Here is a 26863-nt window from a genome sequence, read left to right on the forward strand (position 1 = left end):
AATTGAAGTGATTTTGGCCTTTTTTGATTCTCGTCCCCTAAAAGGGTAAAAAAGTTGATGAAAGTTTGTATGTGGATCACATATATTTTAGAATTAGGAACTTGAAGCTTGGTGAATAGATAATAAATACAAATAGAAGAAAAGTTGGTAATTTTAGGAACTTATCCTAACTAAAAATAAAATTGGATCCGCATACAAACTGACATCCCGGTTTTAACCCCCTTAGGGGTAAAATTTTTCAGAATCGCTTTTAGCGTATAATATACATTATAAACGTAAACTACTGTGCAAAAATCAACTCCTTAGCTTTTGTAGTTTCGGCTAACTATCTATAATCACGATTTTACTGATGTTGATAGCGAAACTTTAAGTCGGTCTGGCGGATGGTTGGTCTGGCTGCTTACAAACGGTCTAGTTATAGTTTCCTGTGTATCATATATCAAAATCAGGCTTGAGAAAATGAGGAAAGTTAGAGTGGTTTTTTGTCAACTTTTTAAACTGTTTTAAATACATATTTATGTGATTGTGTTTAGTAAAACGTTAACCGGGACTTTTTGGTCTCGGTTAAAAATCGGTTTTCATAGTCTCTAACTGGTTAATAACCGAAACTATATTTCTTTCCCAAAATGCCCAAACTAGGCATACAATATAATCAAAAGTACGTGGTTCATTAATATTTTGTTATCACAGACATTTATTTATTACTTTTCACTGCCAAAATTACGATCCTGTACTAAGTTTCGTTAGGAACTCATAGTATAAAGCATGATTTTATAATCAAAGTGTGTCTTCACTTCATTGTAAAAAGAAGTCCTTTTAGTCCTCAAATTTATATTTATTAGGCCGTCAAAAGTTTTATTTCTATTTTTATTTTACATACTAAGTATACTAACATATATGGTGGTTTGAACAAAACCTAGTCCCTTTTATCTTATTTTACCCCACCCTGCCTTCATTCTCCGCTTTAAAAGACGAGAGGTATAAACACTTGTCAAATCAACTGTTTTGATACTTTTGACGTAGACTACGGGATGTGGGGTAACTGCTTTGTGTTCATTGTTGGCGTTTTTTTAAGTTTATTAAGAGAAATGATTTGACATAAGTAGGTTATCAAATTATTTCAATTTCTTTTTGTCCTAAAAATAAATGTCTCAGCAAAGATAATTTCATTGTTTGTGAGCTATATAGCCTGACAAGTTTTTATTTGACCCTCGCCGCGTTGCGGATTTTCAGCTGAACTAATTCCTTTCCACCCGTCATCGAAAGTCATCGAATGTCAGTGATGTAAACTAGAAGTAAATATTTTAAAATTTCTAACGGTTTCATCGCAAATATGCCCAAAATAATATAAAAAACCCGGCCAAGAGCGTGTCGGGCCACGCTCAGTGTAGGGTTCCGTAGTTTTCCGTATTTTTCTCAAAAACTACTGAACCTATCAAGTTCAAAACAATTTTCCTAGAAAGTCTTTATAAAGTTCTACATTTGTTTTTTTTTTTTTTTTTTAATTTATTTACTCAAAAAAGGTTACACAGTATTATTCTAATTATAGTATTTTCGCCAAACTGTATGACAGTTTGTTGGCGAATGCAAGCACTCACTATTATTTCCTTATCGTCTACTGTGTAAGGTAGGTAGCAACAGCAACACACTTGTCCGACTTGTGATTTTTTTCATATTTTTTAAACATATGGTTCAAAAGTTAGAGGGGGGGGACGCATTTTTTTTTCAGCCCCCACTTTACATGTAGGGGGGGTACCCCAATAAAACATTTTTTTCCATTTTTTATTTTTGCACTTTAGTTGGCGTGATTGATATACATATTGGTACCAAATTTCAGCTGTCTAGTGCTAACGGTTACTGAGATTATCCGCGGACGGACGGACGGACGGACGGACGGACAGACAGACATGGCGAAACTATAAGGGTTCCTTTCCTAGTTGACTACGAAACCCTAAAAAGTGAAAATAATTATACTGAACGTGATAAATTACGTACAACAAAAAATGATGAAGGATTTCACAGCATTTCGATAACAATGTTCCGAGATCGGTTGTTGACATGTCCGGTACTGACGGTTTATAGTGCGGTTCTCCTGTATTGATTAGTTGGTTTCGTTTTAGCTTAGGTATATTTTTTGTTCTTATTGATGGTGTCTGTAGCCCTGCCGTGGAAAATATTTGTAGAATTAAGGAGGCCGTTCCATAATTGCCACCAGTACAGAATAAGGCCCCACGCAAAAAGAAAATAAACCTCGACAGCTTCGATTAACGCACAAGATTCATGGATTTTAGGCTGTGCGAAAAGAAGTAGCGAGTCTTAAGACCTTGCTTATTAAATTTTGATTCTCTAAAACCATGTTTTAATCACTACATAGTATAAAACAAAGTCGCTTTCTTTGTCCCTATGTCCCTATGTCCCTATGTATGCTTAAATCTTTAAAACTACGCAACGGATTTTGATGCGGTTTTTTTAAATAGATAGAGTGATTCTAGAGGAAGGTTTATATGTAGGTATAGTAGCCGTGCGAAGCCGGGGCGGGTCGCTAGTTTTCTATAAATATTAACGGGTAACCAGTACACGCTGTCCCCATTACATATGACGTCGGCACATTATTGCCATATGAAAGCGGTTTGTAGCGACACTGTTTCAGGGTCAAATAAAAACTTGTCAGGCTTTACAAACAAACAATCACTGATTATTTACTTGTTTTTTGGGATAATTTATTTACTCTAATGTTAACTTGCATTTCTTTTTTATTTCGAAGTCATTTATTATTTGTTGATTTATTTCATTTCAATTATTAATGTTAACTTGCTTGTGTTTTGATGTTTATGAGCAGTATTAGTTAAAAATATTTCTATTTAGGTAATTCAATTATAACTGATACTGCATGATTATTCAGTGCTTCGGGCTATAAAGTCTCTTTTTTATACTCCCTTGGCCCTCTTTCAAGAATATATTCTTGTGTAGTGGAGTAAGACCCAGTAAAAGAACCAACAGATCTATGTGTTTCCCAACAACTACTACATTCTCGTATCTTTCGGCCTTGAATTGACTACAGTACCTCTTTCATTTTTTGAAGAAATCTGCCCTATACGAAATCTTTAACAATGTTTTAACTGAACCGTGAACCGACACTGGAGAACGATCGGGGTGACGAAGTTTAACGAAGTGTAGCTCGAAAACGGAGCACTGCGTAACATCGCATCGCGACATATAGCTTGCAGTGGACAATATTTCTTATTCATTAGAATGCAGTTTTTTATGAAAAATATTCGAATATTCGTCTTTTTCATGACCGAATATTCGAATTGCAAGCCCTATGCGCGTCTTACGTCTTTCCTATACAAAATGTACCGAGGAGACGTTTTTTAAATAAAATTACACTCGGACTGCGCGGCGCTAGCGTTGCCTGTGTGTAGATAGTGCCTTATACGTTCTTTGTCACAAATTTTGGTGGCTTAACTACAAACTTAATTTTTGGTGACATAGGAAGTACTCTTATAGAATTAAGTTATTTTCTCAGTAGTAGCAAGACTGGATAGCTCTTATCTCAGGGTAATAGGGGCATTTTCAAAAATTGGAACCCAAAATTAGTGACCGTTGTCAACAAAAATTAACTCTATGTCAGTTTTGTGACGACAATTAAGAATAAAATTTGTCTAAAAACCAACTTTTTTCATGTTCTAAATGTAGATTATTGCTTATAAGGACTGTTCAATTTACTAAGCGGACACTTAAAAAAAGCATTTCTATTCTGCATAGCATAACATCTTATTTAGCTGAATGTTATTACAACGACGACTAACGTAATAGATAATATTTAATATGAAAAAAGAACTTAATTAAGTACATCGGTCAAAATTTCGGACTTTTATACGGATACGACGCATGAGTGCCTGCACATTACTTCTTGCTACTTTTCGGCAAGTTGCAGACCACATTCGTTTGAATTCATCAAGAAATATATTATCTCAGACATTCTTTCGTAAGTATGTCTCAACAATGGTCCAGTGCCGCTCGATAGGTCAGAGATCTGGACAATTTGGTGATAGGCTTCTTTTTGAACAAATTTCATGTTTTTTGGTTTTAGTAGCTCAACTGTCTGACCAGCATAGTGAGCACTTGCTAAATCAGGCCCAAACAAAGGAGAGATATAATGTATCGGATAGATGACAAAAAAATGTATTTGAATGCATTCTTTTCTGTAAATTTCGCCTCCAATAGTACCAGTAGATAACCTAACCACAAAATTAAAATTTTGAAAAAACCCCCGACTGCGACATAGTAGACCGATTTTCATGAAACATGGCTAAGAACACTCCTGACTAACTCAGCTTTCAGACAAAAAAGACTAAATCTAAATCGGTTCATCCGTTCGGGAGCTACGATGTCACAGACAGACACACACACAGACAGACAAACAGACAGACGGACAGACAGACAGACAGACAGACACGTCAAACTTATAACACCCCTTCGTTTTTGCGTCGGGGGTTAAAAAATAAGATACACTCCTGAAAGCAACAGGAACAGATTGCCTGCTAAACAAGTAGGTACTTTTTTCCCGAATTTATCAATTTTTATGGCTTTCTCCTCATCTAGCACATACTCCCCTATGACGTCATTGTGGGACTGGAGTCCCGGTAATGAACTACAGTCAAATTTGACGTACGTTTTGTCGTTCATTAAAATGCAACGAGATTTATTATTTAGCAACATTTTATAAAATTTTCCGCACCATTTTCTGGATCGAATTTTGTTACTTGCACTTCTCTTCTGCATTTTCTGCTTCGTGTAAGTCTTTATATTATTTTTTTGAACAGGACCTACGCGAATGGCTACTTTTTTTACAATTTGGTGAACCGATAGATAATTTTACGATTTTAACAACTGTCTAACTTTATCCTCGACTTGAGGATTTACCGGACCGCTTCTACGCCTAGATTTCGGTAAATCCTGAAGCTTATGATGCTCTTCACATTTTGTAACGATTTGGAACACCGCTGATTTTGAAAAATTGTACATATTTGCGGTTTTTTGTAGAGAACACTTTCCAGTACACCATTTGTGCAAGATTGCTTTGCGATCGTTCTAAGTAATACGCTGCATCGTGAAATATAATTAACTATGGAAATATAACTATGCAGCGATCGACGTTGATAGCTTTTCTAATGTAGTCACCGTCAACTGTTTATCAATTGTTTTTAAATTACAAATTTTAAAGATGTTTTAGTGTGTCCGCTTAGTTAAATTGAACAGTCCTTAGTTTATGTAATTAACACAAAATCAATATTTTTATTGAAATTTCATGTTTAATTGTCGTCACAAAATTGACATCGAGGTAATGCTTAATTAAAAATTAAATTAACTTTCACTAATTTTGGGTCCCAATTTTTGGAAATGCCCGTAGTCAAAATTAACCGCCGTTACAATTTAAGCGGGGCAATTTAAACTATCACAAATATACTATTAAAACGTAACTTTATTTAAATATAGGGACATACACATATAAAATAGGCTATAAATAATTAACTCACTGTAATTCACATTGAAACCACAATTTTTATACTCGCATTTACACTCATATACTTAATATCGTGGAAAACAAAACAGCCGTGTAAATCAAATCAAAGAACATTCGCTCATTTCGGTCTATTAAGACAGTCTACAGTGAAATGTTGAAAGAGTTTATACGCCATCCGGACATACGTTACGTACAGTCAACTAATTTGAATCGTAGGCCACTATAGAACCTATTCACGGTAAACGTCGAAGCACGTCGAAGTGACTTCTATGACAAATTCGTTACGATATCAATAAGACAGGGTTCTAGAGTGGCCTAGGTTTGAAATTGGTTGACTGTACATAGGTTCATATGTACATATGACACTCTAGTAAATAATGTAAAACATGGAACATATTTCAATTACTTGATATATCCCCAAGCCAGAATTTTTTCCTTGTTGAAATACGTTTAAAATGCAGTGCCGAATGTGCTGTTTATCTGTTGCCGTCGTGAACTTTACTATTCTGAGAGGTTATTATTATAATCTCTATATGTGAGTGTGTCGATTGCTATAAAGCCGCTTTGTCAGTTTATTCATATAAAAATACAAGTAAATCTCGCCTTAATGGTCTACAAAGTGGTACGTTTTATTAAACACTCGCATAATATACAGGATGATTCATGAGTCGTGAGCAGGAGTGAACAGGGTACTGGGGAGGGTCACGCTGAGCAACTTTCATAATGGGGCAACACTGAATTGTGATTATTTTTCTTAACTATGACTTAATTGATAAGTACTTAATTGATAGCTAATTATCAATTACGTTCTAATTATGACTTAATTGATGATTAACTATCATAGTTAAGAAAAAAAAAATCACAATTTAGTGTTGCCCCATTATGAAAGTTGCTCAGTGTGACCCTCCCCAGTACCCTGTTCACTCCTGCTCACGACTCATGAATCACCCTGTATACTTGTCGGTTAGTGTTCTAAACTCTTGTGCCAAATCCCTACAAAACATCTCTGTTTTAAATATATATATGTAGTTTAATTTCTATGAAAAACCTGTAAAACTTAAGTCATACTTACACCTATTACATATGTACTATATCATTCACCCATATCCGACACCATATGAATTGAAAGTAATGTGAAACCTGATTTTCCAGCCAACTCCGTAGTACCTAAATGTAACTGTCTCCATAAACTTTTTTTTTTTACAGAATCAAGACAAGTGGAAGAATGCCATTCCTGTAGCCATAAATAACATGCATCATCAAGCTCCAGTGCAGATAAAAAATTCTCAAACAAACCCGCAACAATTTATAAATCAAGCTATTGCTTCATCCGTTGGGAATATGGCAATGAATCCGTCAGCTATTGGGAGTCATCCTCAGCACCTGACGTCTAACATGGTTCACACCCAACTGGCTCCGCTGCAGAATCATAACATGGGGAACAACTTAACTATACAAAGCAATGCCATGATGATGCCACCCCTACAGGGCATACAAAATGCACCACAATTGGGTCAACAAGCTCTGTACGACATACATCAACACCATGGAAATCCTATGCAAGCCATAAATGGTATGGGCAAAAGTGCAGAACACCTGATGTATTTAAGTCAGGCAGGCATGCTAGCACCGGGCACAAATCAATTTTTACAAGGACAAAACCAACTGGGCATGACTCCTGTTGCTGCCATCCGAAATCAGGTAGGTCTAAATATAGTTTCCCGCTAATGTAATTATATGTTATAATTTTTGTTAAAGAATACCCGCCCTAAATGTATAGCAAGCGAAATGCTACCTGCGCGCCGCTCGAGTGTTATTCAAAATTCGTCTCAGTACATTTTGTATATATAAGTAGTAAACGTTTTGGAGCGGCATCGTACCTGCGCTGCGTCTGTGCCTTACCTCGTTTGTATTTCACGCCTAAGAGCCTGTCCGCTGTCCACATGGGCGCGTTGCGGCGACGCGCCGCAAAAAATCTTCGTTGCGGTGCCGCACCGCGGGTTTTTGCGGCACGAAATCTGCGGCGCGGCACCGCAACGCAAGAAATCGTAAAACCCGCGGTGCGATCCCGCAACGCCTATTTTTTGCGGTACATGTAACTGGCCCATGTTTTACAATGTTTGCATTAATAAGAGGATACGGTAGCGAAAATGCTAAAATGGAAAGGAGCCCCCCTTTCAACTTGGGAATTTTAGTTAAATATACAAGTGTTATTAACTAGATTTATCGAAAAAAAAAATGTCCATTAAAAACAACTCACTCAAAAGATATTTCAAAAAAATCTTTAAAATCGAGGTTCCGCTCTCGACTCTTTCCTCCTTCAAAACTTAATCAATCGAAACGAAATTTGAGAATCTGAATAACAATGAAATAATCTATGTCGGACCGTTTAGCTTTTTTTGGTTAATTGTTGCCAATCTTGGGTATCACACCTTTTTTTGCGCCACAATGAAAAAGGCCGTTTTTGGAATTTTTTGATTGGCTCTAGAATCTTTAAAAAACAGAATATCAAAAAAATCAAAACGGTCCGACACAGATAAAAATAATAACAATCTGTGTTGAAAAAAAATCATTGCTCTATCTTCAAAAACCAGGGAGGAAATAGTCGAGAGCGTTTGTATTATTAGAAGCGTTTATCGACAAAAAGAGGCCAAACCTTTTTTTTCTTGACCAAAGCATGAAACTTGGCACAGTTGTTCCTTATATCAAAATAAGCCGATTAAGATCGGGAGCCTTCGGGAGCCTCCCCCCTGGGGCTCAGGAGGGGGGGTCAAAGTACCGCTTCACCCGGCTTGCTTTGAAAAATTCTAAGATACCCCGTTTAGTTCATAGGTCATGTTTGGTATCGTTTTCGAGTAAATCAATAACGTAGAATTCATTTTTGATACTAAAATTATAATTTAATGGTAAATAAAATAAAATAAATGAAAAGTTTGAAATTTTCATCTAAAATTTACAAATTCAAGTCATCATAAATGTCAAACTGTTTGCTTTTTCTTTAAATAAAAAGAGCCTATTTAATATAGATTATAAAAAATGAAACTTTTACCCACCTTTACTAACGTTAAGTTTCATAAAAAAAACTTTAAGCCGCGCGTCGTCGGGACGCCGCGAGCGTAATTTTAAAATGCCTTTATTTTAAAAAAACTCCATTAGAACCCGTTTAGCTTTTAGGTCATGTTTAGTATCGTTTTCGAGTAAATAAATAACGTAGAATTTAGTTTTGGTACTAAAATGACCATTTAATGTTAAATTAAATTAAAAAAACATGAACATTTTGAAATTTTCTTCTGTGATTTACAAATTCAAGTCACCATAAATGTCAAACGGTTTGCTTTTTCTATATATATATAAAAATATGATATTAAATCTTATTTAGAATAGACTACATAAAATATAATTTTTACCTACCTTTACTAACTTTAAGTTCCATAAAAAAAACTTCGTTGGGACGCCGCAAACGTAATGCCTTTATTTAAAAAACTCTATCAGACCCCAATTAGCGAAAAGGTATTTTATTAATTTCGGGTAAAAAAAAAAGAATGGGAAATTAATTTCTTGTAAAAAATAAAAGAATGTTTAGCAATTTAAAAATCAAAACAACAAATATGTTTTTTGTGATTTTTTTTAATCTACTTGCTGTAAAAACATTATGAGGCTTTACAAATGCCACAATATAATAAAGAGTACTATCGTACAGTATGGCCACTCCCGCTCCCCGCTGAAAGTGCCGCCCGTCAAAAACGCGAACAGTCGACTTGTCATATCTCACTCACAAAGGATAGTACGCGTTCACCTACGCGAGCTTAGACTGTGTGCGTATTTGATCGCCAGTGTCAGAGGTGTGTTAATGCATAAATAGAAAAAGATTCGTTATTATTGACTCCGGTGTCGACAACGGCAACACTCGGGTCGGACCACACGCTCTAAAGACCGACTGTACCTGTTATTTATTCATTGTAGTGAATCCTGAAAGAAATGTATATAAATGTCAATTTTTTACTTTGATGATATTATGTGTGTGACTAATATAAATTAAATGATACCCACTAACTACAGATCTTGTGCTTCAAGACAATTCCCTACACAGAGACATAGCTGGGTACATATGCAACTGCATAAAGAGGGCTCTACCCTCTTGCAGTTGCATCGGTTTTTGCAACCTGCTTTACATTTACATCTTGTAAGTTCTAAGGCTTAGAATCTAAGTATATACTGGCCACTTCAGTGTTGTCTGACCAGTGTGATGGTACCCATTCGTCTCCTTCTTCCTTTCATCCCCAAGAAGACGGACTTCGCAAATTTCACGGACGGACTCCAAACAAGAACGCCCTGAGGCCTATTTCTCAAAACTGAAAGTTACAAGTTACAAGCGGAAGTCTCTTTCCAACTTGTCATATTAGACATTGACAACCAGTTGACCATTGTAACTTGTAGCTTCGTACGTTGGTACACTGTGCGCAGTATATGCTGATGCAAGGCAGCCCCTGAAGGAGGTATGTTCTCCAATTGTCGATCTTTTCTGGTACCTAAAGAGGTAGGTACTTCGACCACTCATTCACCGTTGCGCAACGACTTGGTCTGAAACAATATGTGCATTATCATTCTAGATTGTACAACTATCAAATTACTATTTGGTGGATCACGTAACCTTCAGTATTACCCACTTACCTATCATACAAAATAATTACAAACTTTAGTAGAATCTGATTTACCCCTGATATTGCTCCATCTTAATAATAGTCTTAATAATAGTTTGACACCTTAGGTGGCCTAGCTAAATGCGTGCCATGCTTCAAAGCCAAAGGAAAACGTTTCTAGATTAGACATAGTATGGGATAGGTACGATAAACGCAGCTTGAAACGATCAACAAGGGAGAAACATGGCCACCCAAGGCTTCAAACTATTACGAGATGGAGCAAAATAGATAGGCAAATCAGATTCTACTAAAGTTTGTAATTATTTTATATGATAGGTAAGTGTGTAATACTGAAGGTTAGGTACGTGATCCGCCAAAATGTTGTAATTTGATAGTTGTAGAATCTGTTTAAATAAAATGACAATGCACATATTGTTTCAGATCAAGGGTCCTTACGCAACGGTGAATGAGTGCCGGAAGTACCCCTTTACTAGAAAAGATCGACAATTGGAGAACATACCTCCTTCCGAGGCTGCCTTACTTCATCATATACTGCCATTTTTCTAAGACTGGGGCTAAAGACCTGCCAACCACACCCTTAATGCCGACGCATTAGGACACCACGGACTCCACTGCCAGTCTAGTGCTGGCCGAATTTTCTGACACGCTGCACTTAACGATTTAATCCGCAAGGCTCTCGGCACAGCGAATATACCGACAACCCTCGAACCTGTCGGCTTGTCAGCAGTAGACGGAAAGCGGCCTGATGGTTGCTCGCTTGTGCCTTGGTTTCTGGGACGACCCTAGGCGTGGGGCGTGACCTTGGCTCCGTCCAACGTCTAACGCTCGGCCCAGAAACCAGGGACTGCTGCTGAAAACACCCAGTTTAACAGGTGCCGCAAATATGCATTTTTTTTAAACAACTACATATTTGCGGCAATTGCATTTGAAACATTTGGATCATGGTCATCAGACACCAAGCAGTTTGTGAAGGAAGTTTCCACCAAACTTGTCTGGGTGTCTGGTGACCTACGCACGGCCAATTTCCTTGCACAACGGCTGAGCCTAAGCCATACAGCGAGGAAACGCGGCAAGCCTAGGGACGATGCCCCGGGCAAACGTAGAATTAATATAATATTAATATAAGCTTTATTTTGATATGTATTTGCTGAATAAATAAAAACGTCACTCGTTAGTAAAGGTGGGTAAAAGTTATATTTTTTATAATCTATATTAAATAGGCTTTTATATCATATTTAAAGAAAAAGCAAACAGTTCTGACATTTTTGTTCACTTGAATTTGTAAATCATAGATGAATAATTTTTTTTATTTATTTATTTACCATTAAATTATAATTTTAGTACCAAAAATAAATTCTTTGTTATTAATTTACTCAAAAACGATATCAAACATGATCTAATAGCTAAACGGGGTCTAATAGAGTTTTTATAATAAAGGCATTTTAAAATTACTTTCGCGGCGTCCCGACGCCGCGCGTCTTAAAGTAATTTTTTTATGGAACTTAATGTTAGTAAAGGTGGATAAAAGTTTTATTTTTTATAATCTATATTAAATAGGCTTTCATATCATATTTTTTATTTATAGAAAAAGCAAACATTTTGTCATTTATGATGACTTGAATTTGTAAATCATGGATGAAAATTTCAAAGTTTTTAATTTTTTTTATATTTTATTTACCATTAAATTATAATTTTAGTACCAAAAATGAATTCTTATGTTATTGATTTACTCGAAAACGATACCAAACATGACCTATTAACTAAACGGGGTAAGTTATAATTTTTCAAACCAAGCCGGGTGAAGCGGTACTTTGACCCCCCCCCCCCCCCTCCCGGGCCCCAGGGGGAGGCTCCCGAAGGCTCCCGATCTTAATCGGCTTATTTTGATATAAGGAACAACTGCGCCAAGTTTCATGCTTTGGTCAAAAAATTTTAGGTTTTGCAATGAACGCCCCAACTATATGGAGAATTGACCCCTACCGTATCGTCTTAAATAGAGTGTCCACCGGTTTTACAAGTTCATATGGTAGGCGCGTTGAGTGGATACATGTAGAACTCAACATCATAGTGTAATAATGGAAAAAATTGAACAGCTACAATTGCCCCCCAGTCGAGATTTCGCGCTGTACCTTATCTATAATATAAACAATGACTGAAGTCATTTTGATAGAAAATATGCGGCATTAAAGACAAGAGAAGAAGTTAAATTAGAGAAGCACTCCATTAATGTCCATTATAAATTAATAGTCAATAGTTTATTGCAAGAACATAGTGAGATTACATAAGATGATAACATTGAAAAGCAGTTCTTATGTTCTACCAAGCAAAGCGAGGCATGCAATAATTAACATTTATTTACAAGTATGTACAATATAATGTCAATATATGCAATAATTCATTACAAATATACACAAAGATTGAGTCAAATTATTACATTTTATAAATTACACAGCTAAGATGTCAAGGCATAGATTATTATTATTATTTGTCTGTCTTTTCCATATCTCGGGACCATGGGGTCCCGGTCCCGGACCTTTGGGAGGCATGCGTGGGGCCGAAGCCAACAGCATATGTGGCCTAGCATATGTGGCTTATAGTTTCGCCATGTCTATCTGTCCGTCCGTCCGTCCGTCCGTCCGTCCGTCCGCGGATAATCTCAGTAACCGTTAGCACTAGAAAGTTGAAATTTGGTACCAATATGTATATCAATCACGCCAACAAAGTGCAAAAATAAAAAATGGAAAAAAATGTTTTATTAGGGTACCCCCCTACATGTAAAGTGGGGGATGATATTTTTATTCATTCCAACCCCAACGTGTGATATATTGTTGGATAGGTATTTAAAAATGAATAACTATTTACTAAGATTGTTTTTTGATAATATTAATATTTTCGGAAATAATCGCTCCTAAAGGAAAAAAAAAGTGCGTCCCCCCCGCTCTAACTTTTGAACCATATGTTTAAAAAATATGAAAAAAATCTGAAAAGTAGAACATCATAAAGACTTTCTAGGAAAATTATTTTGAACTTGATAGGTTCAGTAGTTTTTGAGAAAAATACGGAAAACTACGGAACCCTACACTGAGCGTGGCCCGACACGCTCTTGGCCGGTTTTTAGACATTTTAATCTAAAGGCAAGGGATACACGTGGCGGATACCATCCCCGAGCGCACAATATGATACAACCGGAGATGGTCCCCGCCAGGTGCAAAGACTATTTTCTACTCGTCGAGTTTAATCTGTCAATTAGGACACCACAGACTAAACTATAAGTGCTGACTTTTCAGTGTTGGATAGTCTTTGACACTTAGTCAACTATAATATTTCATTACACTTTACTTTAGTTAACTGAAAAAAAAATGAAAAATAGAACTTCATACAAGTTCTATACTAATTTGCGATACCTGGCAATTTTTTCTGCATCTGAAACACATTTTTTTTAATCTATCGCGTTATCGACCAATCACAGACGGTTATTACAAACAATTAGTTGCCAAGTAGGTAATTCGATGTTGATACAACGGTGAACGACGCCATTAAGAGCGCTTTCAAAAAATCTGCTTGCTCGCATTTCGACGCCGGCGGCGCTGGCGTGCGCCTGTGTGCAGACGCACACTATAACCAGAAGCATAACGATTGTAGCCTGCGGTACAGACATAGCGTGCGATCCTCTTCGAACCAACCTTACGTGCGGCTAGAGCGAAAGGGATAGCATTCATGGTCGGTACCGCCACGCCGTCAGTAGCGTTGCGGACTAACCATTATTGATACTTGCGTAAAAACACCACCATATATATTACATATTTGCATACATGATTTCGTGCATAAACACTTGACCTTTTAGTTTAATTATTAAACTTATCACAGTTTTTTTTATTAAAACGTGTGTAGCCTTGGAAGAAATAAATTAAAAAACTTTAAAATATAATAAATTGTGTATATAATATTGTCTTCTGTCACCGCGATACTTACTCATGAAATAAAAAATAAAAAAATAAAAAAAAAATTATGGAATCAGATTATATCGCGTCACAGAGAACCTCCTATAGAGTGGCAGTCTTGTATATTTGGTTCGCGATACGAGTCACCAGTGTTTGGGGTGCGAGGAGCGGGCGGGGAATGTGTTAAGCGCGCTGTGATTGGCCGTTTCAAGGACGGCGGGCAGTCGCGCCAGATGAAAAGGGACAGAAGTATGACTGTCCCTCTACTGACGCGTAAGTGGCCAATGTAAGTTGACCTATGCCGGCTCTGAATAAATTATAAATATGACTTATTTGTGGAATGTAATGCCGTCTGTTTTTAAATTTGAGCTTCTTGTTACCTTTCCACACCATTTCACACTACAGGTGGACATCTTTAAGGCATCAAAATACCCTTTTCCAATTTTTTTGTGCGAAAAACACGCGCTGCTTTCGGATCTGTTACTTGGTCGATACTGATCGGGCACGGCGAGCGCCCGCGCTTATATCAGTGCAAATACTAGGAAGGCTGGCGACCGCGAGTCGTCTTGTAACAGATGTCTATAGGGGTTGGTCTGTGTATCGCGTATAATGAATATAATCCGTTTTCTTAGTTTTATTTCATTTTGTATATGATATGTTTTCTAGGTTCTTTTCGGTGAAGGAAAACATCGTGAGGAAACCGGACTTATTCCAATAAGGTCTAGTTTACCCTTTGGGTTGAAAGGTCAGTTGGCAGTCGCTTTCGTAAAAACTAGTGCCTACGCCAAATCTTGGGATTAGTTGTCAAAGTGGACCGCAGGCTCCCATGAGCCGTGGCAAATGCCGGGATAACGCAAGGAAGATGATGATGTTTTCTAGGTACATATACAGAGTGGGGCCTGTAACAAAGGCGAAGAATTGAACTCTAGGCTATTCTCCTTATACTGATCAACATTTGTTCGGCGACTTTTAAAAATAACTTGTATTTTGATTTTTATCACCCTTGAAAGTTTTTTCTAAGAGGTAATGTATTGCGAATTCTGTTAAGTCTAAAGTGTGACAGACAACGTCAATGACAACAATAATGGCGTACATTGAAGCTAATATTTATTTTGTATGAAAAATTAAAAATTTAAGGACTTCATAATTTTTAAAAGTCACTGAATAAATGTTGATCAGTATAAGGAGAATAGCCTACAGTTCAATTCTTCGCCTTTGTTACAGGCCCCACTCTGTATATAATGGAACTAAGATCGGTTTTCTTTAATTTTAAGTAGTTTTTTTTTTATATTTAAAATGTGTTTTTAGGGTTTCGTAGTCAACTAGGAACCCTTATAGTTTCGCCATGTCTGTCTGTCTATCCCTCCGTCCGTCCGTCCGTCCGCGGATAATCTCAGTGACTGTTAGAACTAGAGAGCTGAAATTTGGTACCAATATGTATATCAGTCACGCCTAGGGTTTGAGATCCGGATATCCGAATTATCCGGATATCCGTTGAATTTGAGATCCGGATCCGAGGTCTCATAGGATCCGGATAAAACGGATAATACGGATCCGTTAAATATGGGTATCTATTCACGCCAGAAAGAATTTTTGAATGAAATTTATGAATTATTTCCTGCATTTTGTCGCCTAAAATGTTTATTCACATTTATTTAATTCAAATACTCCAGAATATCAAACTAGGTTAGGTTTGGTACATTACGCATTACGCCATGCGATGAACCCATAAAACTATATGTTAACAAACTAAATAAAATGAACAGTAAACCATTGTTTTTAAAACTGCTTTCGTTTCTAACTGGATGCATCCCGCAGGAATAACGATAAATATTTAATTAAATAATTTTCTATAAAGCAGAAACGATTGCCACGGATGTTTTTAAGCTCAATGATGAATTAGAGATCATGGAAGTAATTGATATAATTATATAAGTAATTTTATAAGCTGAGTCCAGATCCAATTTTTTTTGTATCTAATAAGATGGGAGGCAAACTAGCAGACAGGTCGCCTGATGGTAAGCGATCACTCCCGCCTATGGACACCCAAAACACCAGAAGGATTGGAGGTGCGCTGCCAGCCTTAGAGCTTCACTGAAATGCGACTGGCAAATATCAAATGACTTTTGCACATAAGTTCAGAAAAACAATTGAAAATGGTACACGATAACTAAATATGTGTAACATATTTTACACGTATAATACGTTTAACGCAATAAAATTATATTATTTTATTTTTTTCCTACAACTGCAATTTCGCATGGATGTATTTATTGGTTGTGGTTACTGGTTACGGATAGACTCCCCAGTAAAACAGAGGTATTAGTGAACAACTGCTTAATTACTCTGCAGTAGCTTATGTATGTTAAATAAAAATATTGGCCTACTGTTTATTGTTATATGCTGTACCTGTACAATGGGAGTGACATTAATTGTGTCGCTTAACTTCAAACTATCCATTCTGCTTTTTTAGAATAGAATAGAATATTTTTTATTTAACATCAGTTTTCATTTCATTTCATTTATTTAACATTAAAGTCATATGCATTACAGAAGGTGTTAGTTTGAGGTAGTCAGTACATGACACCCGGGTAGGGCGCATAATGTTAGTACTTATGAGGTACTTACTTATATACTAGTCTACATATTACCTACTTATACAATTTCTAATTCATGCGTTTGGACAAATATAACAAAGATAAATACAACACAATCTAGATGTTAAATTGGGAGCCCACTCAGCATATTACCACATTTTAAACTTAAAAATAAACTTGGTTGTATAATCATCCTTAAAACCGAATCGATTTACGCGAGTTTGAAGTTAAACGACATATATACAATTGTATGTTAAAAGTTCATCTAAAGAGTTAATGAACCAATAATAGACTATATTTATGTCGTTTTGTGAGTTTAAATTATTTTATTTCGGTAACAGCAGCTTTGATTAGACGAAACCCCTATAAAAAGTGACCTTTTCAACATGGATGGATATCCGGATCCGGCAAATCTTAAGATCCGAAATATCCGGATCCGAAAAATCGACGGATCTTGCAAACCCTAGTCACGCCGACAAAGTGCAAAAATAAAAAGTGGAAAAAATGTTTTATTAGGGTACCCCCCCTACACGTAAAGTAGGGAGTGATTTTGTTTTTCATTTCAACCCTAACGTATGATTTATTGTTGGATAGGTATTTAAAAATGAATTACTGAAATCGTTTTTTGATAATATTAATATTTTCGCGAATAATCGCTCCTTAAAGAAAAAAAAGTGTGTCCCCCCCCCTCTAACTTTTTAACCATATATTTAAAAAATATTTAAAAATCACAAAAGTAGAACTTTATAAACTTTCTAGGAAAACTGTTTTGAACTTGATAGGTTCTGTAGTTTTTGAAAAATATGGAAAACTACGAAAGAGCCGAGCGGCTATTTACCAACGCGGCTTTAAAAACCGGCCGAGAGCGTGTCACGCTCAGTGCCTACACTGAGCGTGGCCCGACACGCTCTCGGCCGGTTTTTAAATATTATGTTGTTTTAATTGCATGGAGCACAGGAAGGTCCACATCTATGTATTAGTTTTTTGTAAGGAAATACAACTCTACGCTACGCCTACCTGCTTTAGTTGACTGTTGACACACTGAGACACATGCGCCAGAGTATAAAAGAGTGATTACCATCTCTTGTCAAAGATCTTGTTGAGACGAATCAAACGAACCCAAACACGAAGTGGTTTCAAGACCTGGTCGTGGAATACTCTTGACTACCTTCCAGCTTCATCATCAGATCCTGGGTACCATCTCTTGTCAAAGATCTTGTTGAGACGAATCAAACGAGCCCAAACACAGAAGAGTTTCAAGACCTGGTTGTTGAATACTCTTGACTACCTTTCGGCTTCACCATCAGATCCTGGGTACCATCTCTTGTCAAAGATCTTGTTGAGACGAACCAAACGAGCCCAAACACGGAGTGGTTTCAAGACCTGGTTGATGAATTCTCTTGACTAACTTCCAACTTCATCATCAGATCCTGGGTACCATTTCTTGTCAAAGATCTTGTTGAGACGAACCAAACGAGCCCAAACACGAAATGGTTTCAAGACCTGGTTGATGAGAACTCATGACTACCTTCCGGCTTCATCATCAGATCCTGGGTACCATCACCTCTTGTCAAAGATCTTGTTGAGGCAAATCAAACTAGCCCAAACACGAAATGGTTTCAAGACCTGGTTGATAAGAACTCATGACTACCTTCCGGCTTCATCATCAGATCCTGGGTACCATCACCTCTTGTCAAAGATCTTGTTGAGGCGAATCAAACGAGCCCAAACACGAAATGGTTTCAAGACCTGATTGATGAGAACTCATGACTACCATCTGACTTCATCATCAGATCCTGAGTACCATCTATTGTCAAAGATTTTGTTGAGACGAGTCAGTAACCTAAAATGATATTCAATAATAAATAATACTTACTAAAAATATTAGTCAAGTTAATTAGTTAGTTACCAAAGTCGTCAACCCAAGGATCAAAGTTTTCGGTCGCAGTATACATGCAACAGTACAGCCAAACACGCACACAAGTGCGGTTTTGGACACGGCGGGTGCCGCACACAATGACAAAATAACTTCGCGATCGTCGAGCCGCGTGCGGAGCGGACTAACATACGTCCTGCCCCTACAAGCTCTGCCGCGGTACTGACATCGCAAGCGCGCGTAACCGGTAATAAGGAGGCATTTTTAAAAAATCGTCAAAAATATTAAATTGCAATTAATAGAAAACGTTTGCATAAAATCTGTTTGAGTAAGCGTTGCAGATTATTTCTATATTAAAACTACTTCAAAAACACGTAAGTTTTCGAAGAAATTGACACTTATTCTGAGGTGATTTCTGAAACAAATTGGATTCATCATATCCTCATTTACTCTATTCTAAAGCCTTATAACAAAGAAGTAGTCTCAGAAGATTGTAGTACAGGATATACATAATACAAATTTACCACTTGAAGCATTCAAAACTATCCAAATTTTACAAATTAGACGGACTAAGTCAGCACTTTTCGCGGGTTTTCCTAAACATGCGCCAGAAAAAAAATCATAATTAATTAAGTGAGTTAGTTTTTAAAAATCCAGTCTCAGAACATGTAAGTTAAGAAGATGTCCTAATCGAATCCTGAACTTAATAAGTCTTTTAGATGACGGAAAGTGTAGCATTTTGCCGACTAAAACTATCAATTTTACATTATTACGACGTTTTCGTTGAATGCCCTCTTAACATTAATTTTAACTTGAATGATGATATTTTTCGTCCATTGATGATGAAGATGATGACTCATAGAAAAAGTATTGTATACAATTGTGATATATTAGGTTGGCACAAAAGTAATGAGACACTTGGTTTACGTTTTATATTTTTTATTATTATTACAATACAAAAAGCTTAGTCGATGATGTAATCACCATTAGCATCTATGACTTCTTGCCAACGATCCGGCAAAGTTTGCATGCCTTTCACCCAGAACTCTGATGGCTGTGCCTCGAAAAAGTTGTTCAACTCCACCTGTACATCATGGATATCATTGAATTGTTTACCCCGCAAATGTCGTTTCAGGGCTCTAAACAAATGAAAGTCTGATGGTGCGAGGTCTGGAGAATAAGGTGGGTGGGGTATCGTCTCCCAGCCCAAGTTCTGCAGCTGTTGGCGAACGGTAGATGCGACATGACATGAGGTCGAGCGTTATCATGTAGTAAAATTACAGTGGCTCGTCTTCGTCGTTTTTTCTTGATAGCAGAAGATAGTTCGGTGAGCTGTGTTGAATATTTGTTAGCGTTTACAGTTTCATTGTGTAATAGTTCATGAAACAGCATGCCTTGCGAGTCCCAGAAACAACAAAGCAAAACTTTTAAGCGGTTCTTTTGACTCAGCTTCGGTTGAGTTGGTGGCGTTTCTTCTCGAGGCAGCCAAAAAGCACGACGTGTATCGTTCTCATAATAAATCCATGATTCATCTCCCGTAACCAGATCAGTCAAAAACTCTTTATGTCGGGGTCGCAGCAACAGTGATTGACAGATGGCGACACGGACTGCACGACTGGCGTCGGTAAGGATGTGCGGTACCCATCGAGCCAAAACTTTTCGATTGCAGTTAAGTGCTTCCGCTAATTCACGAGTAGTAGCATCAGGATTCGACTGTAGTTCGCGGCGTAAATCGTCATCATTGAATGCAGGTGGTCGCCCTGAGCGTGACTGACTTTCAAGGCTCCTGTCTCCTGATTTAAAACGGTCAAACCATCTGGACACCGTGGCATGGCTTGTACTTCCAGCGCCCAATGCAGTGTTGATATTGTCAGCCGCAGCCCGCGCACTGTGGCCTAACAAGTACTCGTATAAGTAAAGTGTTCGAACTTGTCGCTCGTCCATTTTATTTCAATCTAACTAAACCAATCACGAGGGCGGCTTTATATACCCTCGCATTAGAAGTACCTAGAATGTTCTACAACATACTAGAATATTATCGAAAACAATTAACTTAAGAAAGGAAATGTATAGAGTTTTGTAGAGTGTGTCATTACTTTTGTGCCAACCCAATAATTAAGCTTTTCACTCTCGTACCGTACTATTAGGCCACACAGCAAGCTTCGTGGCCTAAACATGGCACTCGACTGAAAAGCTTTGTATTATATCACGATTGTATATAAAATACTATTGCAGTGCAGCACTTTTGTGCTGCGATTAGAGATGGGTCGTGGGTAAATACCCAATCTACCCACCCAGGTATTTACCCGGTAAATACCTATCTACCCGGTATTTACCCGTATCTACCCAAATTGACGGGTAGATTCATTTCATGTTGCACATGCTGATTTGTGTTAAAATGGAGATAAATACTAAGTTAGTGGTTGTAATTATTATACACAATTCAAAACGAAACTGTTCAGTCAAATATACAATAAAGATTACAGAAGTTTTAATGTATATTTTTAAAATAATTTAAAGAATATGTTTTACGTGTGCTTTTTAGATTGCATTAAATAGTCGTATTTATACGATAAAGATAAACTTCCTAGTACTGGTTGGAGGGGGTTATGGTGGGGTTAGGGGGGGTAAAATGTATTTTTTTCATATTTCATGGAAACTATCATGAATATCGAAAAGTTTTGTATATACGAACTAAAGTAGACACTATTTCCTACAAAAAAGTTTATATACATTTTTGTCATAAAACATACTATGTATGAGTTATGAGCTTCAAAAAGAGATTTTTAAAATATTTTTATGCACATATTTTCATTTACAGTTTTAATTTATCAGACTTATAATTTATATTAAAAGCATTTTAAATTATTTCCGTATGTCAGAGAATGATATTACACCATTTTTATAGTTGGAAAGATACACTAAAATCACATTTTTTCTCATAGCAACCTATTCGTTCTCAATTTGAATAAACATTATGTGTACAATTAAAAAGACTGACTTAAATTAATCTATTTTAGCCCAAAACACCATTTAAAACGTCAAATTTGGAAGAAAAATGAAAATACCCGCGTATTTACCCGCGGGTAGGTAAATATCGGGTATTTACCCGGTAAATACCCACCGTCGGGTATTTACCTGGGTAGTTACCCATCTCTAGCTGCGATGGGAGCTAAGGTCATGAGTTATTAGTTGGATGAACTGGTTAAAGGGCTATGGTAGGAGACTATCGGACACCTGCCGTGACAATTAGTCTCACAATTGTAAAAGGCAGGCGGTGACTCGCCAACTCATTGAGTGGGCCCCGCAAAACGGCCGCACGCACGGTGCGACAACAGAGCAACACTTGAGAATGGCTAAAAGGTTGTCGAGAGGTGAATCTGCGGTAGCTTGGTTCCTGGTGTTCCATTCAGCAAGCCGCCGGCGTTATGACATTTTACACTTCCAACCTGGAGCATAGGTCCCGCTCTTGCGAATCCACTCTGGTCAGCCGGTTAAGGCAAGCACAGAGGCGAGGGCTAGATGGAAGTGCCCTCTGGAATAGGGGTCCGCGGTGTCGCCACTCACCGTCAGCTCACCACAAGCTGCCCCCGCGGGCTTATTATTATTATTGTTTGTCTTTTCCAATTCTCGGGACCATGGGGTCCCGGACTTTTGGGAGGCGTGCGTGAGGCTGAAGCCAACAGCGCAGAGGCCCTTTAAGACAGTTTAATTTAAAGTAATGTGACACTAGCCGGCGATTGTCCCTGTCCGCACTATAGAATGCACCCAAGGACAAGCCCCGGTTAGTGTAAAACTATTGCAATGAAAAGAAACAAATTATTTCAATTTTCAATTTCAAATATTTATTCAAGTAGGCTTAATTAAATAAGCACTTTTGACATGTCATACAAAATATTAACAATTACAGCTTAAGAATTACAGATAAGTATTACAATAATAATTATATTACAGTTATACGAAATTATATTAGTAAATAATACAATACAACAGTATAATATGGCAACTAAATATTATATAAACGGTATTAGCTAGTATTTAGAGTGCGCAAGTCAACTCAGTCCCAGGCGGTTTTGTCATTAATATAATCCTTAGTGCTATAATAAGCCTTACACATTAATCTACTGACGTCAGCAGCGCTACCCCAGAGCAAGATGCCATATGACATGATACTGTGAAAGTAGGCAAAGTATACCAATCTTGCTGTCTTTTCATCTGTTAGGTGGCGAATTTTAGATACTGCAAACGCTGCAGAACTGAGTTTGTTTGCAAGAATATTTATGTGCAAACCCCATTGCAGCTTGGCATCCAAAGTTAGGCCTAGGAATACTGTACTGCTGGTTAACTCCAGTTCCTCATCATTGATGGTGACAATTGTTGGTGTAGTTTTGACATTAGTAGTCACGAACCTTACATATTTAGTTTTCCTTTCATTTAACAATAGGTTATTGGCATTGAACCATTTTACTATATTAGATAAAGCACTGTTTACATGATCATTGGCATCTTCGTGACGTTTACGTGACTTTAAAGATGAGAGAGGTATCATCAGCAAACAGTATTATGTCATGGTGATCCTTAACTAAGTGAGGTAAGTCATTTATATAAATGAGGAACAGGAAGGGTCCCAATATAGAACCCTGGGGTACTCCCATGGTAACTAGTGACCCAGAGGACCGTTCTCCATTGACATCTACTCTTTGGATTCTCCTATACAAATAAGATTTTAACAGATCCAGCGCTTTCCCTCTAACTCCATAAAAATAAAGTTTCCTGACGAGTGTTTCGTGACTTACGCAGTCGAACGCCTTGGATAAGTCACAAAAAATGCCTATGGCATCCTGTGACTCCTCCCAGGCATCGAAGATATTTTTAACTAATTCCACCCCTGCGTCAGTGGTCGATCTGCCCCGAGTGAACCCAAACTGTTTATTGTGCATCAGATTGTTGCTGTGAAAGTGATTTAATAATTGTGACAATATTAATTTTTCAAAAATTTTACTTAGTGTAGGCAGAACTGAAATGGGCCGATAGTTGGTGGGGTCAGTGGTAATACCTGTCTTAAATATAGGAATAATTTTACTCTGTTTCATGAGGTGTGGAAACTCGCCAGAGTCGACGCAATTGTTGAATATGAGTACTAGGTGAGGTACCAGTAATTCGATTAGTGATTTAATGAGATGAATAGAAACCCCCCAAAGATCAACAGTTTTTTTAACATTGATGGCCTGAAATGCCTTAAGTACATCTAGCACAGTAACATGTTTAAACCTAAATTCAATTAAACATTTCGGCAAGTTATTTTCTAACATTGTGGCCGCAGAAGAACTTGATGAGTTAAGATTCTTAGTCGTGGTAACTGGTATGTTTGTAAAGAAAGTTTCAAATTCAGTGGCGACATCTGTGCTAGATTCTAACAATTTCCCATCTACGTTTAACTGGTATGTGTTACTTGTACTTTTTTTCCGACCTGTCTCTTCATTTATTATTTTCCATGTGGTCTTAATTACGTTGGAACTATCTTTTATCCTACTGCTTAGATAATTGCTTTTAGCCCCCTATGGCATTCTTGTTTAAAACTTTTAGAAAACTTTTTTACGTATTCTTTAAATGCATCATCCGTTCTATAGCGCCGTTCCTCGTAAAGTTCATACAATTTTTTTCTTTGATTGTGTAATTCTGCAGTAGCCCATTCACTAAAATTATTTGTACAGCTAATTACCACCGACTTACTTGTGAATATTTTATTGTACTCTTTCATGAAACATTTGAAAAATGTATTGTACATATTAGTTGGACCTAATTCAACAGGCAAAAAAGGCAACTGAAGGGGGAGGCTATTCCTCATTCTTTCCAAACGTTCGAAAGTTACTGGTACAAACGTAATTTTCTTCATTGGAGGACTTACATCCCTTGCGCACTCAAAAGTCATCAATTGACCCAGGTGATCTGATTCCAGAGCATTGATCACATTCTTACCAATAGGAACAATATTAGTAAAAATGTTATCAATACAGGTTGCGCTGGTAGCTGTGACTCTTGTAGGCTCCTTAAAGATATAATTCAATCCGAAAGATCTAAAAAGACTTATTAAGCTGACACTCAAGGTGGAGGTTTCCAGAACATTGACATTGAAGTCTCCACAAACGATTATTTGTTTATTAACGTGTGATATTTTTTCTAATGCTATTTCCATTTGCTTTTGAAATATTTCATAACTGGCCAAAGGTGGCCTATAATAGTATTTTATGCAACAGGCGTTTAAAGGAGGTCAAAAAAGACGAGTGGCGTGGGTAACAATTTGAGGCGAAGCCGAAAATTGTTATTAAGACGCCACGACTATTTTTTGACTCAGTTAAACACCGTTGCATACAATACTTTTTCTACGACCATGCACTTACTTTTGAATAGTTTTCTAGAATAACTTTCGTGAAATTCGCACTGTTTCCTACAAGTATTTTGACCTTGTCCTCTGCAATGTTTCTGCACTCACCCTGTCGCTCGCACTCCCCCGCGCCGCCGCCCGCCCCTGGCCGGCGCCCCGCGGCCCGCTATATCCCTTAAAGGCATCCTCACAATGCCACAGAATATATAATAGTACAAGTACAGAAGACCCACTGCTTTGATGTTCACGAAATGCCGCCTTTTAAATGCCTACAAAATCCTAACAAAGAAACGAGCCGCACGTGCGCAGCGTCGGACGATAGGGTTGCCTATTAAAACCAATTATTACTCAGATAAAATGTTATACTATTATATTCCAGTCTTGGGTACTTTCTGGGTATATATACAGTATTTATATATTTTTGTGTAAGTCCCAACATCACAAGCCTTATTGAACTTTTCCGTGGGACTTAATCAATAGTAAATCTGTGTAAGGTTGTCCTATTTTATTCATGATGTCTATTTAACTAAGTATTTTTAGCCATTCACACGTGGACATCGCATATAAAACTTTAAAAAAACTCGCGACGTAAAGTAACAATAGAAAGTGCGAACGTGCGTTCTATGAGAACGCGCGCCACCCCTGATTAGGCCGCGAACTCGCGGCCGCCAGCATGTACTTGTAGCGCGGCGATAGGATCGCGGAGTGAGCCGCCCCTGACAATGCTTTAAGAGCTATATCGTATGCGTGGGTGCGCGGGGCGCCGGGCGGGGGCGGGCATCTTTTATGTAGGGTTTTAACGATCTATGCACGACACGGTAAATGACGAATAACAACACGGGAGTAGAAAAACACATATAACAATGAATTGTTCGAATTCCACAGCGGCTAGTTCAACAACTCTTTCGACAGATAAGGACACAATATCTTTACGTTCTTTGAACTTTAACTGGTTGTTTATGATTATCAATATTATCATAGTCCCACCATATACCGATTTAATTCTACTAAATATACTACCAAGCTGATGGTTCTTAAAATTAAACATTGCTTCGTTAGATCTTAGCCAGTGTTCGGTAATACATAATATATCAATATTTTTACAGTTTAAGAATAGATCAATCTGCAAATCCTTACTTCTTATGCTTTGAATATTTTGATGGACCAAGTTTAAGCTACTTACAAGATTACAATTCTTTTTGTTGTGAGAGTTCCCTATATTAGGCAAGTTGCCAGCACTAAAGTCTACTGTTGTCACATGGTTTAATTTAAATTAGTTTGTACCCTCACAAGGTTTGTGCTTGTCTGTTGGAGATTAATATGCTTACAAACCAAGTTTTTTGTTGATACATCAAAAAAGTATGATAGCGACTTAGCTATCTGTTTTCTACAGTAATATTTGAGGTAACATTTACCTCTGTTCAAAGTGTAAAAATGTCTAACGTACCTGTTAGTGTCAATAATATGGATGTTTTTATTATACGCACAGAGATTGTACATTTGTAAGTTTAACTTATGTCTAAGTTCATTTTCCGCTCGTGACAACTGCTGGCAGTAAGGGAAAGAGAACAATACAATTTGTTTTATTTTGAGGCCATTTAGAATGTCATGATATCTAATTATGTCATTTTTATTAATTTTATCTACGTTTCCTATAAATATAATCAATGTCGTATTAGAATGGATGTTATTGTCTCTCGTCATATGATTTAAAATATTCTCAAAGTTATTACGTGGCATGCAGGTGCTAATAATTCTTTGCTCCCCACAATATCTGTGAAGAAGTGTGCCAATGTTTTTACCGATCTCATCACAATACATGACTATATTTGGTGTCGGCGCGCTCGGCGAGGGCTCAGCCGAGGGCGGCGAGGGC

The 26863-nt window shown here is 37.3% G+C and overlaps 1 protein-coding gene across 3 annotated transcripts in view; it reads left to right on the forward strand.

The window, feature by feature from the left end:
• Nucleotides 1-26863, forward strand: part of LOC125241845 (maternal protein pumilio-like) — a 566882-nt gene that overhangs the window by 11019 nt on the left and 529000 nt on the right. For all 3 annotated transcript variants that reach the window (XM_048150508.1, XM_048150510.1, XM_048150509.1), the window contains one exon: nt 6734-7228. In XM_048150508.1, coding sequence (XP_048006465.1) covers nt 6734-7228 — 495 coding nt within the window. The remainder of the gene's footprint in view (nt 1-6733; nt 7229-26863) is intronic.

The sequence above is a fragment of the Leguminivora glycinivorella genome, chromosome Z (genome assembly GCF_023078275.1).
Source record: "Leguminivora glycinivorella isolate SPB_JAAS2020 chromosome Z, LegGlyc_1.1, whole genome shotgun sequence".
Taxonomy (NCBI): Eukaryota; Metazoa; Arthropoda; class Insecta; order Lepidoptera; family Tortricidae; genus Leguminivora; species Leguminivora glycinivorella.